We start from the raw sequence: 19,027 nt of genomic DNA, 5'->3' as shown, positions 1-19,027 counted from the left end.
TCTTTATAAAATAGATAAAAGTGGTTTTTACCACTTATAAGTGGATTTCTTAGTTAATATCTATAATATTTACTTGTAATATTAAGAAATATCATATAATACTGTCCTGACAAGCAGAACATTTTCAGACAAGGGAGTTATTGATCAGAGCAGCTGTTGGGTTAGTGCCGGCATCCGGCCCATGTCCTCATTCTGGAGTAAGCAGGAGGGTGTAGTTGAGAGCTCAGGCTCTGGAGGAGCCAACCCAGTGTGCACTGAAATTCTTTTCTTTTTTTTTAATTTATTTAGAGGCAGAGAGAGAGAGACAGAGGCAGGCAGAGACACAAGCAGAGGGAGAAACAGGCTCCATGTAGGGAGCCCGATGTGGGACTCGATCCGGGTCTCCAGGATCACACCCCAGGCTGCAGGCGTCGCTAAACCGCTGCGCCACCCGGGCTGCCTGCACTGAAATTCTTAACCTCTCATAAAATATGAGTGATTAGAGTAGCAGCCTTACGGGAGCATCGCTCATGTTAGAGGAGGAGCATGCCCTGACCAAGATGCCAGAGCCCTGGGTTTCCTCTCATCTCAGATTGTCCCCTTGGATGGTTACAGGTGTTACTTCACTTTGTGATTTCAAGATCGTGTTCATTGAGGTGGTGCAAGAGCTTCAATGTCCTGAAGGTCTTCAGTGTGTTGAAATTTATTTATGATACATGCCCTTAAGGATGTTTTTCCCCTCGTTTTGAGGTTGTTAAAAATGTATTAAATCAACGATCATTTGTTAGATGGTCACTGACAATACTTTAGAGTTTCAGATGCCTCATTTGTAAGACTACTCGTCTACAATGTAATTCTGATACTTGTATGTCTTCAAGTTAGATTGTAAATAATAGTCATTTTATGAAGTTTTTAAACATTTGGGCCATTTTTAGGTATTTTCATTTGAAAAATGCTATTCTGAAATCTTTGTGCATATCCATGATTTTGTTTTAAAAAGTTCCTAGAAGTATGATTTATGGCTTTTATGTCTTTGTATGCATAAACATTTCAAAATATTTCAGATTTTCCTGGTATGAAATTGTATTACATTTGTGCTGAGGTTAAGGTTGTATTACCTGTCTCATATGATGCTATTTCCCTGACATAGCATCACTTCAATTGAGAAGTGCATCTGAGCTAGCTGGGTTCCATCCCTGTGATTCCTCTATCAGCCACTATGGGTAAAAGGAGATTGTGTTTTCTAGGAATATTGTCATTGTCCCATGAATTAATACTCAGGACACGTAAATCTAATGATGTCTATCAAATTTCCTTTTGAAATGTTTGAAATTCTTGATAAAAAGTTTGGTTTTATTTTCATTTAAAACTTTCTAAAAATTTGGTTATTACAGACGATCAATAGTTTGAATAGTTTGTTCCTATGACAGTTTTATCATTCTGTGAACCTATGGTTAGGTCTGCTTTCACTATTGAACATAAGACAAGTTAATGTTGCTTAGGAATACAAAACTTTGCAAATCTATGAATAGTGATGTAATGAACTATGAATGATATGTGGAGTTTATAACAGCTCTCTTTGTTTTCTTGTTGATGAGCAAAAAATTTAAAAATGAACAGAGAAGTTTACAATGTTTATCTTGGTTGCATAGTGTAATAAGAAGAAAATGCTTACCATATCTACCTTACAACAACAAGGAAAAAGCTTTTTCTCTGGATAAATAAATTTGAGTATGTACGATTTCCATAGAATAAAAATATCCATAAGATGGTCACATATTTCTGAAGAAGAGGTGATTGTATTTGCTTTATTAATATCTTTCTATAATATTTTATTTTATTTTTTTATTTATTTTTTTAAATTTTTTTAATTTATTTATTTATGATAGTCACAGAGAGAGAGAGAGAGAGAGGCAGAGACATAAGCAGAGGGAGAAGCAGGCTCCATGCACTGGGAGCCCGATGTGGGATTCGATCCCGGGTCTCCAGGATTGCGCCCTGGGCCAAAGGCAGGCGCCAAACTGCTGCGCCACCCAGGGATCCCTTTCTATAATATTTTATTGTTTAAAATATTTAAATAACTTTTTTCCTATTTAGATTTTTATTTGTTCTTAATATAGATATATAAAAATTACTCCTGTAGGGTATTCCTGTGTTTGTCATTATTAACACTTATTTGCAGGTAAGTTACCATCATTAGAACCTGAAGAACCTGAAGTATTACTTAAGTTACACTTGGAAATATATTTTTCATTTTATAAATTGAACATTAGTGAAGAGATACTTGTAGTTATAATTATTCATGAAAAATGTGAATATAGATTTGTTTACAAAAGAATTTTATAATTGGTCTTTTGAACCTGGGGCTATTTTTCAAGTTTGCATTATTAATTTAGGCAATGACATCTCATTCTATTCAGATGTAAACATGTACCCCTTTCCTAAGCTTTTGCTGTCTAAAATATCCAAAAGTCTAATCCATTACAAATCAGTATATTCCATCATTACTCCATAACTTTTTCACCATTAATTATTATTCATTATAATTTCAAAGCATAAATTTAGATTCATAGGACACTGTCTTGCCATATTATCTGTGTAACAAATTCTTTAGATTTGTTTCTACATTAAAATGGAAACAGTCCATATTTTTCTATAGTTTTATTCCTCTTTGTTATATATTGTCACTTCTGTGTTACAAAATAGAAAACCTTTAAAATGTTATAGTAAGTACCTTTTCTAAAAATGTAAATCCTTATTTCCCCATAAAATTTATTAATATCACACTGCATTCTGTTTCACTGGTGACACTGGCTCTCACAACAAAATAGATAGCTACAATCAGGCTTTCTTTTATATGAAACTCATCTTCTAATTGGCTTCCATTTTTTATTTAAGATTTATGTATATTAAACAGTAAATTAAACAATAAACCACTGATAAGTCATGAAAACTAAGCCAAAATACTACCTGCAGTATTCAAAATATTATGGTTAATCATTATGTTGCACCTTAAATGTCGTTTATCAAATTAAAGAAAACTAAAATTTCAAGTCAGACTCTGGCAATTTGATCATTTATGTACTGTTGTCCCTATTGTGGACCTCGGGATAATGTATATGTTCCCCAAGGTTGCTTTTGGTCAGAGTTTTCCTCAACTGTTCTTACTACTTCCAGTGTTACACACAGTCTTGGAGATTTTTTTTTTTTTACTATTCCACTTTTTATTTGCTATTTTTCTTATTTTTTAAATTAGTATTATAACGCCAGTAGAAATACGCTGTATCATATAGCTGTAGAATAAAATCTACAATTCCTATGTCTTATAAAAAATTCACTCCATTGTTTGCTAAACTTGTAGGAAATACACTTTGATATTTCTCCCCCTACTTGTTGGTTTACTTTAGCTCTTGGCCAAACATGTGAAGTTTTGATTTCCACGAGATCTTTTTTCCTGTCTGGATGAGGGGGAAGCTAAGAATACTTGATGTGACATTTAACCGAGGAAGTGGTATCTCAAGTAGAAATAGCTTTTTTTTTTTTTTTGTATTGTTTTGGTTTTTTTTGGTGATACTGCTTAAATCTCTCTTACTACTCCTTTGAATGTTTTCTTTAGTATTTCTTATAAATTCGGTAAGTTTTCACACATGTGACTGGAGTAGGTAGCATTTGCCATTTGTCACAACCACTTGAAATATGTGTGAGCCTCTAATTGTGTTTATTTGTTTTAGAAAATAGTTGTCAAAAAAAATTTTGTCAAAAATACTTCTAATTGAATTCTGTCTTTATTTTACATGATACTGGAAGCAATTTTGCGGTAGTTTTAAGATGTGAGGACAAAAAAAATTGTACTTAAAATATTTATTTTCCCTTAAAGTTTGAATGAATTTTTCAAACATACATTTCTGTATAGAGTCTCAGTTATGAAAATTTGTTCCAGGTCTTAGATAATATTACACATTTGTATGTAATTTTGCTATATAAACATTTTATGTTTATTATGCATAATTAAATAATAAGACAAACTACCTTGGTTATTGTGGCATTAAGAATTCATTGTAGAGTGGGCCTCATTGTTCTTATCTTCAGTGTGCTCCAGCAGCATCCTGAGCTAAGAGATTGACTCCACAGGGGATCCTTCCCTCCTTTAGGATAATCTCTTCTGAGAGTTTTCATTTTCCTTCAGCTTCCTGTGCAGGCTCACAGGTTATACTGGGGGAAGCAGTGGCTGGAGCAAACTTGGATTTGCCCTGAATGATAATAAAAAGGAAAAAAAAAAAAAAAAAACCACTCTAGGTGTTAGCCTATGTAGTGAAACATCATGTAGAGCCAGAGAGAAGTGAAATTATACATAGCATGTGAACAGCACACATTTATTTATCAGAAAAATCAGAGGTAGCATTTCTTTTGGGTGATTTTGAAGTTCTCAAAGAATAATGACACTACATAAAAGTAATCAAATGAAAATTTGTAGTATTAATATTAGGTAAAATTGATATTTAAAGCAATTTGATGCTACAAGCCTAGTTATATCAGAACAGACTTTAAATCAAAACTGATTTTGTCAGTGAAATAAGCTAGAAGAAAAAGGCTAATACTGCATGATATCACTTGTATGTAGAGTGTTAAGAAAAACAAACCCATAGAAACAGCAGAAAAGTGATTTTCAAGGACTAGGTTTGGTGGGGGCCCAGAAGTGAGGAGAGGCTGATAAAAGGGTACAGACATTCAGTTACAAGATGAATAAGATCTGAGGATCTAATGTAAAACATGGTGACCTGTTTCCAGTAAGACTGTTATGTAATTGACAGTTGCTAAGAGAATAGGATTTAAATGTTCTCACACAAAAAAAAACAAAAAAACAAAACCAACATTAAAAAATATATTATTTGGGATCCCTGGGTGGCGCAGCGGTTTAGCGCCTGCCTTTGGCCCAGGGCGCGATCCTGGAGACCCCTCTGCCTCTCTCTCTCTCTGTGACTATGATAAATAAATAATAAAAATTAAAAAAATATATATATATTATTTTCATCATTTAAAGTATCAGTAAATACTATTTCATTATTTCATTTACCTCAAGCTTGTTGTCTCTTTAGATTCTACTCCTTCGTAACTGCTAATCCGCTTAATGGAATAGAACACGAATGGGCTAGGCTGAAAGGTTCGTCTGAAAGCCTAAAAATCCAGTTACTTTACAAACTTTTCATAGTATGATGACACCTGCGAGGCTTTCTTCCTACTGTGGTGAATTTGTCCTGGAAGGCGATGGTGCCCATGGCAGTTTGCCCTGTGGTGCTGGCTCCTGGTGAGCTGCCCCTTGCTGCTTGCTACCTGCCCACAGTTCAGCTAACCACAGGTAGATGTCAGTAGCGTGGCTGCTTTGTGAAGCTACATTTGGTCATTGGCGAGCATCAATGTTGCTTCAGAAGATGCTTCTAACATGTGTCAAGGTGATCCTTATGGAGTTGTAGATGTTTCTGGTAAGTTTAGGTGGGGTTTTTTGAGAGGTTGTCTAATAAAATGACCTAATTGTATCTTCTTTTCAGATTTTCCAAAATGAATTAAGAAAGTTGTACTGTATGTAAATGTATTCTTTATTTTGCCTAATGTTTTTTTTTTATCTGTTTCAGCAGAAACTAAATTCTTTCTGAACAACTATCTCATTTTCTCTATTAGTGATTTTTTTTTTTTTAGTGATTTTTTTTTTTTTTGATCTCAGTGACTCTAGTGGTGGTTCTGATTTGGTTTAGTATATTTTATACTGTTTGTGTCTAATGTTATTTTTATACATTGCATGTTTTACTCAGACTCTTCTTCCCTGCCCTCTAGCCCCTAAGCATATAGGCTTTTTAAATTTTCATTTTGGCTGACAGGCTCTGTGCTGATACAGCACAAGTGTTTATGTCAGGTCTTTAGTTAAAGTGAGTAAATTTTTATCTAACAAAACTCATTTGAGTCAAAGAAAGTCTATGGACCTTTAAACAAATAGATTCCATAGCATTAAAAATTACAAATCTATTCAGATGTCTTTAAAAGGGAAAAAAAATCTGAGCTAATTCGTTCTGTTTATCATACAAGTAAGTTGTTTTTGTTTGTTGACGAGGCTAAAATAAGCATTGAGATCACAGATTAATTAGAAGAGCCATTTTGAACACAAAGTGACCACACATTCCCTCTGCTATCTCTTCAAGTAGAATCTAGACAAACATGTTTATCTAACCTGCTGTTGCTGAATCCCAAATCCAGTCATTATAAAAGGACCAAAGCTATCTTTGGGGATGGTCTTTCTACAAGGAATTACTATGGACAGTCCCCTGGGTGGTAGTTAGATATATCTGTATATATTGTGGCAGAAAGAAAGGCCTTAGAGATGAAAAAAATAGAAAATATTTTTTTGGGCAATAGTCTCTTGCATAATAAGCTATTCCTCAGACATTAGAGCTATTATCACACAACAAAACACTCTGCTGTGTAACTATCTATATCTCCTAGCGCCAGAACCTCACACAGAGTAGCTTATTAGGGAAGACTCTGTAATCGCCAAGAGGGACTGACAAGAATCAGTAGAATATCAGACACACCTTCCAGGGTGGGATTGAGTTTCACACGCTACAATGTGGGTGTCAGAGAAAATAACAAAGCGGAGGATAAAGTATATAAGAGCTTGACCAGTTGTCATTAGTTCATTGAGACTGTTGAGGTAGTTTCTATCATTTTGTTTTCAGATCCATTGTTTTCATGGATTCTGAAATATTGCTACTTTAGGGTCCGTAAAAAACTGCAGGAGAAAGAAACACTTGCAGCATTAACAAAATGGTGATGCAGTAGTTCCTATAAAGTGCAAGAAGGAACTGTGGCTTCTGTACCCGCCTGTCTTCTCGACATCATGCCCCTGATCGTTGGTGAAGCCAGACGCTACTTGCCATGGTAGCATGTGCCTGTATTGGCTTTGCCTTTAGAAGGTCTCTGAAAACAAGACTGTCTTTTTTTTCTAAATTATAAGGGAATGTAGCCCAAACTGTTGGCTCTCTCCTATTTATGAGAAGTACTATGTCTGTGAGAAGTTCTAGAACAAGAAATATTCCTAGATATGAATCCTAGATTCATTCATTCATTCTTTCTTTCTTTCTTTCTTTCTTTCTTTCTTTCTTTCTTTCTTTCTTTCTTTCTTTCTTTCTTTCTTTCTTCTTTCTTTTCCTTCTCCTTCCTTCCTTCCTTCCTTCCTTCCTTCTTTCTTTCTTTCTTTCTTTCTTTCTTTCTTTCTTTCTTTCTTTCTTTCTTTCTTTCTTTCTTTCTTTCTTCTTCCTTTCCTTTCCTTTCCTTTCCTTTCCTTTCCTTTCCTTTCCTTTCCTTTCCTTTCCTTTCCTTTCCTTTCCTTTCCTTCCTTTCTTTTCTTTCCTTTCTTCGCTTTGTAAGAAAACAATACTATGCTCTTCCTTACTACAGAGCAACGAGTGAGCTATCACAGAAATAAACCAGAATCTCTTATTCTGTGACATAACATGTAACCTGATACTTTTCCCTGCAGGGAATTTAAACCTAATATTAACCCCTATTCTTGCCCCTTAAAGTTTAATTCCTTACTTTTAATTATTTTGACTTCAATCTTGCTAAACAACCCTCATCCCTCCTTTTGTATCTTTTGTACATATGACACTGGAGATCTCTCACTGAGTAAGATTTAAAAATATTTGGTGAACTGTACTTGGCCCTTTCTTTCCTCGGTATGTTTTGTTTTTTCATCTTAAGTTACAACATTTAATAAATATATGAAATGTCCTAAAACAAATTAGAATTTTCTATTGAGAGAAAATGTGATTCGTTTTCAGTATTTGTACTTAAATCAATCCCTTGGATTGTTTTTTTGGGGGGGTAAAAAGTGATTGATGCTTAATTTTGAGAATTTTTTAGATCCTAAAAACTTGATAGCTTTAATTTTCATTAAAGGAATGATTATATCCCACTTTCTACTTCCAAATTATGCTTTTCATTTGATTTGAAGTTACATATCAGCAAGCCTGGACTATAGGGCCTATGGATTAGGTGGATGCCAGACAGCAAGAAGTCCACGCCGGAGAGTTGCAGTTTTACCCTAATGGCAGTGGGTAGCCGGAATTTTAAGCAGGAAAGGGACATACTTACATTTTGCTTTTCAAAGATCATGGATGCAGTGCAAATGGTGAGCCAGAGGGGGACAGATCAGGGGACAGGAGGTCATGTAAGAAACATTTGCAAAGGTGCCCACAGAACGTGGTGAATGCCCAACCCTGAACTGGCAGTGTGGCCAGGGATGGAGAGGGAGGCTGATTCACATGCTTTTCAGGAGCTGAAACATGTGGACTTGGGAACCAAATCAGTGAATTCAAAGGGCAGGCTGACTGATGCATGCCACCCTTGAGATGCCAGGGCCAGGGCCACAGGATGAGTGGTGGTGCCATTCCCGAGGTCTTCACTGCTGGCAGAAGAAGGTCCCGTCAGCATCATGAGTGCAGTTTGGGTGGTGTGAACTCTGAAACACCCATGTGTCGTCTTCATGGAGGTGTCAGTAGGTGTATGATGAGTGCTAACATGTAGAATTGAAGGCATCCATAGGAGCCAGATCTCCCTTGGAAAATGTGGCAAATGAGACATGCAGAGGGGCAAATAGCAAGTGTAAGAGACTGAGAAGTAGCTTCCAGAAATGGAAGGGACCTCGGTGTGTCAGGGGAACGGTGCTTGGCGGTGCCAGACATTCAGGAACATAGGGGCAGTGCGGTCTCCCTGCCTCAGTCACGAGGAGGTCACTGACTCTCTCGGGAAGACCAGTTCTAGCGAAGGGATGGGAGCAGATGCCAGGGAAGCACAGAAGGGAAGACATGGTAAGAATGCAGGTTGGCTGCTCTTGAGGAAGGTTGGGCTTGAGGACTGCCCTGTGAGAACGCTTGGGAGACGCTTGGAGGGCAGGTCAGTGGGAGTACATTGTAGTTGCTTGTTTGTTTTTGTTTGCCTAGGGTTGCTTTTTAATTTTATGTGAATGCTTCCATGTCAAGGGGATAGCGCCAGCTCCAACCGTGAACTTGAACACTGGGTTGTACCTCATGGCCAGGATGGTGCATCTGAGATTTGGGCTACGTGCAGCGTAAGGGGCACTGATGGTATTTTTGGAGCAGTTCTGTGTGACTTGGTGGAAGCCCTTGTGACACAGAGCCATAGCTTTAGAGCTGCTGCTGTGACGATGTCTCTGCATTGTGGGGGCTGCACAGCACCCACTTCTACTTTTGTTGTGATAAAACTTTTGAATCGAGAACATAGAGATTGTGTAATGGTATAATTCTGGCTCCCTGTCTCCACCCCCCCAACCATTAGGATTTTATTTGTTTTATAGGAAGAATTTCTACAAAGCCTATATTACTTTAATTGTTATATGCAATTTAGAAATTTGCTTAGCACCAGCTAACAATCTGGTGTAGTCATGTAACAAACACTCATTTTTAAATGCAGTCTTTTAAATTGTGACATCTTTTCTATGATTTACTCTAAACAATTTTTGTGAGTGTCTTGGGGTTCTTCTCAGACCAGTAAATCTGACGGGCTACTCTAGTGACGTCACAAGCCAGTGGAGGAGCTCAGCTGTTTATTGTGATGACACCTGACTCCCCTATGTATTTACAGCCCACTCAATTTCTTTTACCTTTCTTTTGTTTGTTTGACTTATTCCAAGTAATCATATATATGGCACAACTCTTTTATCAGTTGCGGGCTTAATTATATCTTCCGTGTCCATTTGTGTGAAAATTTCTGTTTGGCTATTTTAGGTTGACCCTCTCTCTACCTTCTTCAAATCTCCACGTTTCTAGAAATGTAGAACTCTACTGGAATGGTCCTGCCCAGAGAAATGTAATAATAAGGATCATGTGGGTCTTGGAGTTAGTGTGTGTATGATATGAAAAGAGAAAGCAAATCTATCACTCCTTAGGATGAGATAGGCTACATGATTTGTTTCTGTGACTTAGGGTGTATTACAACTGCTAAGTGTTGGTGTCAGTTGTGCTGCACAACTAAAAAGTGGAAGTAAGTCATCTGTATAGTTCCACAGGTTGATACATGCTTTTTATTTGCTTGTTTTTATTCAAGAACATTGTGTATGGATTTATTTCAATCTTAATGTTATTTTGGCTGCTTTATTTCATCATTAATTATGGTTATCACAAAATGGTTATTATGGCTATATCAATTTTTTTATTTTAGCTTGTTTTTTAACATTAAAAACGAAAAGTGCATTCATTTCCCTTTCCAAATTGCGATGGTTCTGACCATCTTGTCACAAATTTGGGCAGCATTTCTGTGAGTACAAGTAAGCATAGTAGCAGTGATCACCGTAGTGCTCCTGAAGCAGGTCCGATTTAGCATTGGCTATGGTGTGCTCCTGACGCGGTCGAGGCAGCCTCCTTTCCCTAGGCTCACGCTGCATCCTTCAGGAAGGAGGGACCCAGAGGCACCAAGTAGGAACGGCAGTAATGAGTGTGTCATTGGGAAGGTATCCTCCCAGACTCGGGGGCCGTGCGCCTGGGCCTGAGAAATATATGGATGATATCAACATATACATATACATATATATACGTATATATACATATATATATATACGTATATATATAGTTTTAATTACGTGTTCCTTTCAGTTAGTGATTTCTGTATGGCTGTTGAAGCACAATGTTATTAATATAGCGATTATGCAACTCAAATCTTACTTCTTGAGTGACACATGCTTGTTTTTAGCTAATACGTGCACACACACACATCACCTTCCTTGCATCCATTTTTAACAAAACAGTTTTTTAAAACATTGCATGCTCTGATATCGAAGAGATTCAAAACAGGGTTCCAATTTTTTTAAGGTTTGGGTTCGTTTTGTTGTTTTGGGGGAGAGGGTTTGGTTTTGTCTTTTTTTTCCCTTAGTTTTTTTTTTTTTTTTTAGTTTAAAAGTGGAATATATGTTTTCTTTAGCTGTAAAAGCACAATCAAGGCACCATGATAAGTGAGTCAGTGTTGTAAAAGTAAAACGAATTTTGCCTTCACTCACATGAGCTATAGAAGGAGGAAGCTTTATTGTCCCTGGGAAAGTGATAAGGCAGAGTAATTGTATATTATACTGTCCCGGAACATCTGCCTGAAGACTGTTGGAGCAATTCATCTATCATGGGCGATACAGCATGTTTTGTCTTTTTGCTTTAACCCGTCCCCACTGCTGGCCTGCGCGGAGGTTTTGATAGGGCCTGCGCCTGGGCCGGGGCTCACATTAATCAGTCCCCTTGTTCAACACTCCAGCTGACATAATTACAACCTGCGCACAGCAGTTATTCAAGCCGAGTCCTTGTCACTCGTGGTGCGAAACTACACAGCTCCGATCCCGGAGGAGATTGCCTTATCACACAGAACAAGGGCTCGCAGGAGTCGGAGAGAATAGAAATGGGAAAATGTCTTCCGGGAGTACTATATATTCCTTTAAAATAAGACATTTGAGAGACTTACAAGGGACAAAGGGAAGTATTGTGTGCAGAGACCGAAATGAACCGGTTATTATTTTTAAATGGATTACGTGGAGCATTTTGTAAAGATGGACATAGATTATTAAGTAAGTCCAGTGGCCCCTCACCATCAGTGACTGGCTCCTATTAACTGTTTCTACAGAGTGATCCTAGAACTTCAGAATGATAAAAGCTTTAAATGCTCCTTAAAATAAGACTCAGTTTCACACAAAATTAATAAAGTATTCACTTGTAATCTACTATCAAGCAAATACATACTGGACTCAGGGAGCTTTGTAAGGAACAGAACTGGAGTCAGTCAGGGAAAGAGTCTTTCAAAAGACTTTCAAAGGCAGGGAAGTTGGAGGCTTCCCGTGGCAGTGCAGCAAGGATTCTGGAGAGAGGGGCTGCTGGAGGACTAGCTGGTTTCTCTCCTGTCCCACCTCCTCGCTCTGATCCCGCCTGCGTGCATTTCCAGCCGGTGCCTCCAGTGCAGCAGGTGTGAGCGATGCATTCTCCTTTGGCCACATAAGACGTATTTAGAATTTTAGGGCAGTGCACCAGCCCCGCGCGCCTGGCTAGACTACCAGAGTCTGAGCACGTGGTGATCTCTGCCACCGGGGCCGTAAAACCCGTCAGCTGCACTGGTACCCTCACATGCAGGAATTTGCTGCTGTTTTATTTTTCTCTTTGACATTATTAGATTGTTCCAAGTAAAAGCAAGCTCTGGCCTAGACTCTCAGTAGTAGCGAAACGTATTTTTGGTTCAGTGAAATTTTACTTTACACACACGAAATGTGCTTCGTAAAGCAGCCTCCCCCCCCCCCCCCCCCGATTGCTAATTTCAAGCCATAGTTCAGTAATGTAGGACTTTGGTAGTTTGGGCCCCTCGTGCCTCTGGGATTGCATGGACCAGGACAATTGGGCTACACCTCCCTGCACCTCCGCGGCATGCACCCTTCTGCTCAGAAGGCTTCTCCACGTGCCTTTCCTGGTTTTACAGGATTGCATTTTGCTAAGCTTAGCCAGGTAACAGAACAGGAAAGAATAAAACTCATCCCTGTAAAGCAAAGAAATGCCAAGTGGCAAAGACTTGGGTGGGGACTGTGTTTTTCGAGGGGCCGGTGGCAGGATGGGGCTGAAGACAATTTCTGCTGCACTTACCACCCGCCAGACCGAAGGTTAGTGTCAGGAGGCCAAACAGTGTGTAGGGCTAATTCGATGTTTTGATTTTCACAAATCATGGTCTTCACGCGATACTGTTTGCTTGGCTGAGAAAAAGGGTTTTTGTTGCCAAATAAGTTTGAGAAACACACTATATATATCGTACTCGTCATCTACCCCCTTTAGGCTCATCATTTACTGCTCATCATGAGCAGCGTGGAATTCCTGCTGTTGAAGTTTCCCCCTTTCCCAGACTGGCAATGAGCAGGCAATGAGAAGTGAAACGGTTAGCAAGATGTATTTTTCCTTCTGGAGCTGAAGAAGAATCAAGGAGAAATCGAGGTCCTCCAGGGCTTGCACTTGCCAGTGGTCCTTCCTCCTTCCATGGAATGCAGAGGACAGGCCACGTCTGGCCACACATTTAAATCTGTCTTCTTCTCTCACTTCACACATGGATGAGGGAGGCCATTCTTGAAATGTTACATTCTCACAAAATAATTTGGGATTTTAGCAGAGTTCCATGTGGCTTCCTACCATTTGCCTCCTTGTGATTTTCATTGTTTCACAGAGTGGAAGGTGGGAAGGGGGTTTTTAGGTTTGAAGTAGATTATTTCTCCTTACAGGTTGTGGATACCTTGAGCAAAGATTGAATAGAGAAGTCATGTAATTGGACATGACCATGGGGCTAAGAATCGTGGGGGCCAGTGGGTGGCAGGTTACACGGTCTCTGGGAACAGAGGTAGTGGCGGAGCACTGGGCATAGTCTTCCATGACGAACTTGTCTAATGTGGTGCCATATCCATGGGCAAGCGTGTGCGTAATCTGTCTCCTTAGAAATCAGTTGAAGTCAGTAAGGCATTTTAAACAGTATAGAAAGCAAGGTGATTTTAGACTGTTATCAATGAAAAATGCCACTGAAGGGGGTGTAGCAGGGGACAGGTGAGATCTTCAACTCTGTTTCAAAAGTCACTTTCATGTTATGAAGCACACTGTTGATGTACATGACTCATCTGTCAAATGGAATTGTCTATGAGGGCAGAACCAACATGATTCCTTTTTATGTTTCCTGTTTTGTGCGTGGTAGGCACTAAATTAAATATATGTTGAATAAATTCATTTTGAGAATAGGAAGTCAATATATGTGAAAGTAGACTTTTTTTTTTTTTTTAACTACTGTATACTTTCTATATGAACTAAAGCAGTAACTGGACTTATGTGACTTCTCTTTTGAATACTGCCTCCCAGTGAGTGGGTTTGGAAGCCTGGCCGTGTTCCCATGGTTTTTAGACCAGCACCTAACTGTGCAAATGCACAGAGGCCTCCTGGGAGTCACATGTAGGCTGGTGCGGTGCTGCCGTTGGGCAGCTTTCTCCATGAGCACACAGTTGTGTCTCAGCTGCACTCTGACCATGGCTGTGAATATGTGGATAGCACCATAGCCTGGAACCCCGATCCTTGTGTCTACTCTGGAGAAATAGAACATGATCAATAATGCATTGCTTTTCATCCACTCCTGTGCTGAACAAATTCTTTTTGCTTATAAGACATGGTTCTGTTTTAGCATCACATGATGCTCATCACCTTCTATCATGTAACAAACGCTATCATAATCATGATTGAGAAATGGAAAGAGAAAATGCCTGAGTCCTTGTGGTCATAGTCCTCAAGGAATTGGGATTTATGGATAACAGGAATATATGTTGAAGTCATGAATATAAGTGGTCTGGTAGGAATTTTCCTATTAAATAAAAGCTACCCGTTAAGGGGGAAAATGAAAAGAAAATTCATAGAATTTAGAGCAGGGTGATCCATAAACTATCCAATTAAAATTTAAAGGAAAAATTCAGGACATTGTGGTTTCTGATTACTTTTGATACCTATAAACTCTTTTTGTCTTAGCTAAAAAAAAAAAAAAAAAAAAAAAAGTTTGGATAATTTTGTAAGTAATTAAACATGCCATTATTTTTAAATGTCTATTTTACTTAAATACCCATAAACTTAGGTTGTACATTATTTTTACTATTTGAAAAGTCAGAGTCTCACTGCTACACCCCATTCCCTGAGATAACTATAATCATTAATCATTCATATCCTGATCCTGCTGGAGATAACCTTATTCCTCTCTTTCTTGGTTTATAGGCAGCATCTGGCTATTGTAACATATCCAAAAAAGTTAGCTCGATTACCCCTTCTGATACACTCCTCCTCTCTTCCCTGTTTTTACTATAATACCCTGTTTGTTAATCCAAGTGATTACCTTTACAACTCAACTTACTGTACTTAAATCTTTTATCTGATTCATCAGTTTGAATTGTCTCTATGTAAACAGGAGAATCTTTGTATTTAGAGTTTTCCCGACCTCTGTTCCCAGCTTATGTTGACTATACTGTTTATTGTTTATAATATTTACATTTGATACAATACTTTACTACTATCCACTTCTTTTTGAAATACATGTTCTGATCATATTTGCTTTATACATGAGTAAAATTTAGAAGATATTCTCATGAATCTTCCAAGTGATCTAAACATATACTAAGCAAACATGAAAGTTTCCTGATTTGGAAACATTTCCATAAAGATAATTAACAACATCGATATAGTATTACTACCATTTCCTCCTTTACACATTTAATGCATTTATATATCCATGTGACTATGTATATAACTTTAAAAAGCTAGAAAAAGCCATATATGTATTTATCTGGGACTTGTTTTATTTTTGTTTTAATTAAATTGGAAATTTTTCCATGGTGGGACATAAGGTTTACCTTATTTTATTTGATAGGCTTTGTCCAACAAATAAGGGTGAATGATGAGTAGCATACACACCAGGCCTTTGTCAACAGCATTTGCTGGGAGAAAGTCATAGACAGGTGCATGGCTATTATTCCTCCCTTCAGCCTGTGTCCATACCTGTTCTACTCTGAAGCAACACTTGATTTTATAGTGTTGGATGTCATACTGGGAAAGTTCTGACTCTTTGGCTGTGGAACTCTTCAGCTCCACCACTGGGGGAGTACCATCCTTCTTAGGTGTGTGTTCAGGGTTGTGGTTGAGCAGTCCAGTGACCTGGCCGACCAGGCCTCTTGCCTTGTCCTGACACCACTAAACATTCATGGTTGGGGAATACCCTCTCTTTTCCTGTAATCAGGCTGTGTCCTCCCAGTGTCCCACCAGGATGTAGTTGGCTTCCAGGAAGCTCGTAAGATGCCACCACCTCCTCTGGGAAACAGGCTTGAAAATTAACCCTTACCCTCAGCAGTGTTGAATCCCACAGAGTGGATTACCATAAATTACTGACCCATTCCTCTGTTAATAGATCTCTAGTTTTAATTTTTTTCCTAAAGTTTAGTGTGTTTAGCCTAATGTTATAAATAATAGCTCAATGATTCTCCGTGTGGCTAATTTCTAGAAATTGAATTCCTAAATCCAAGAATATTTGTATATTTTAATTTTGAAGGCTATCTTCAAATGTCTTCCAAAAGCTATTGGATATTGTCACCAGTGATAGATTTTTCCCTTACCAATAATTAATGTTACCAATCTTCTTAAATTTTGCCCCTCTGTTACACTAGGCTTTGATTTTCATTTCTTTGGCTACTAGAGTCATTGATTACCTTTTAATGCTTACATAACCTCTTATAGATCCCCAGTTACAGATTTCTTACTTATGCTCTTCATCTGGTTTTTGAGATTTTTATCTTTTTTTTAAATTATTAATCATAGGTACTCATTTTGTAGTCTTTTTATTAAGCATTTGTCTTTATGTTGCATATATTCTCTCTATTTCTTTGACTTGTCTTTTAACTTTATTTATAATGTATTATGCTATATGGCAATTTTAACTTTTATGAAGTGTATTTTGCTACATCATTTTGTAGCATTTGGGTTTTGAATTTAGGAATGCTCTTTGCAACCAAGATTATAAAAATATTTTCTTGTATTTTCTTCTAGCACTTTTATAATATAGTGTGCTTATGTTAATGTTAAAATCCAAATGGCATTTATTTTTACATGGTTAGGGCCATAAAAATCTAATTTGTTTCTCCCCATACAGCAGGCAGTTGACTCAACACCATTTATTATATAAAACCCATCGTTTCCTTATTGATCTGAAATGACATCTTTATCCCTTATATACATGGATCTTTGTGCTGTCTATTCTGGTGATTTATTTGGTTCAACACTTCAAATGACATTCATTTTCTAAACATCATCGATAAAATGTTTCATTTTAGGCAGGGGAATTTGAAATTCTTTATTCTTACAGCTTCTCACCAACTTTAAATTTAAACAGCACAAATGTTCTGTAGTCTAAAATTATCAGGCTTTTTCCTTATGGGTCCTTGAGTGAGAACAGAATTGGTAGAGGACTGTATGCCTCGGGCTGCGTTACGTAAACTGTGAACAGGCCTTGAGCTTATATATTGGAGCACATTCTTCCAACTTGCAGTGACTTGGCAGCTTTATGTTCCTCTCTCCCACAGAGATTTTCTTGTTTTTCTTAGACTGGTTTTTTGCCCAGTAAATTTATAATTAAATACTACTGGTTAAAAAAATATGTGATGAACTTAAGTTTAATTTACATAAATCCTTTCTTTGGGTTATTCCTTATTCATTTTGAATTACTATTATAAAGATATAGTAGAAACCCCTTTCCACTGAAATTTTAGATAAATACGTACTACAGTGCATAGTATTGATGCTCTTGTTCCAATACATAAAACTTAACTACAGAGTAATTATTTTCAAGGATAGGAGTCCAAAGACTATTCCAAACAGGCAGAAGAAGAAATTGCATTTCTCAACGTGTACACGTATGTTCACTTATATAACTGTTTTGGGAATCTGTTTTTATTCAAGTGAATTGAAATTGCTTTTCATATATAATTAGCAATATAATTGCTAATAATGATTCTGATAGTTGAACTGTCTTGCATTTAATAGAAAGACTAGTAGTAGTAATAAAAAAAGAATTGAGTACCTACTGCAGTTTCTGAACATGCTTAATGTAATTTACCGTAATGCTCCTGACAGCCTTATGAGATATATGTATTATTCCCCTGAACCTAAAGAGTGCTCTGTGTTCAAAAAGTTTGAGAATCAAAGTGTTGAACAAAACTGATGTGTTTCTTTAAGTAGAACTTACAGAATTTTTATGTCAATTTACATATATAGCATGCCAAATTGTTACCAGAAGATTAAGACCATCATTAATTTCACTCAAGCAAATTTTAGAATGTTGAGGTGGATATGTAGCTTCCTTTGGGGAAATAGTAAACTCAGATTTATTTAGGACCTCTGAGTGCCGACACCTTCTATATATCTGGGCCAGTCTGTGTTTGAGCTTCTTTATCAGAAAGATCATATTATCAGTACATATTAATAAGTACATAGGAAATAACTAGTTGTATTTGGGATATTAATTTATTATTGGCCTAGGTCTCTCTGGTTCCATAATTAGCTCAAGATGTTTGCCATTAAGACTGCTGAAGGCTACAGTCTTATGACTGACTCCATAATGGCCTGGGTAGGACACTGATCCTGCTATGATGGGAGGAAAAAGAACAATGTAGAAGGATGAGCTCTACCAGATGTGAGCCTCCTGTATGCAGCCTGGCTTATTAAAACAGATTGGTACATGCACAGACTGACCAGCTCATTATAATAGAAAGTCCAGAATTAGCTTCAAACAAAATTAGATGACATTTCAAGTCAGTGGAGGAAAGATGGACTATTAATGAATGGTATTGAGAGATCCAGCTAGTACTCTGGATCTATACTTTGTACCACACTCTACGATGGTTTTGAAATGGATCTAATACTTAATGTCAGGTTATATAACTATAAAAGTACCAGAACCAAATGTGGGACAGGTCTTTTTATAACTTTCAACTAAGGAAGGCATGGAACAAAATCTAAAAACTTCTGCTTTACCATAAGCATGGTCAAAAGAAGAAAAAAATACCTAGGGAAAAAGTATGTGCAGCTTCTGTCATAGTCAATCTCCTTAATTGTATAAGAGAATGACTAACAACACTATAAAAGAAAGCAGATCAAAATACAAAACCAGTGCATTGGAAAAGAGAATACATATGGCATTTCAATATTTGACGATACTTAGCTTCATTCATTATAAGAAAAATGCAAATTCAAATGTAAAAATTAAAAAATGAAACTCCAGTGAGCTGGAGTTTTTTTCTCCTACCAAATGAGCAAAAAATTGAAAGTTTGGTAACACATTTCATTGGCAAGAATGTGCAGAAACAGCATCTCTCAAACATTGTTGGTAGAAGCATAAATTGCTACAACTTCTCTGGAGGGCAATTTGGCAGAATTTATCAAAATTACAAAAACATATGCCCATTGACATTTGA

At 37.3% G+C, this 19,027-nt stretch overlaps 1 protein-coding gene across 11 annotated transcripts in view; it reads left to right on the top strand.

The window, feature by feature from the left end:
- ZNF407 (zinc finger protein 407) overlaps positions 1 to 19,027 on the top strand; it is a 449,612-nt gene that overhangs the window by 284,513 nt on the left and 146,072 nt on the right. The window contains exon 9 of one of the 11 annotated variants that reach the window (XM_072819732.1): positions 5,076 to 5,445. The exons of the other annotated variants lie outside the window; for them this stretch is intronic. Coding sequence (XP_072675833.1) covers positions 5,076 to 5,193 — 118 coding nt within the window. The 3' untranslated portion in view covers positions 5,194 to 5,445. Of the gene's footprint in view, positions 1 to 5,075; positions 5,446 to 19,027 lie in introns of those variants that run through there. 11 annotated transcript variants of the gene reach the window in all.

This window comes from Canis lupus, chromosome 1 (assembly GCF_048164855.1).
Source record: "Canis lupus baileyi chromosome 1, mCanLup2.hap1, whole genome shotgun sequence".
Taxonomy (NCBI): domain Eukaryota; kingdom Metazoa; phylum Chordata; class Mammalia; order Carnivora; family Canidae; genus Canis; species Canis lupus.
The sequence above is the reverse complement of the archived record's forward strand: the minus strand, read 5'-3'. Positions and strand labels throughout refer to the sequence as shown.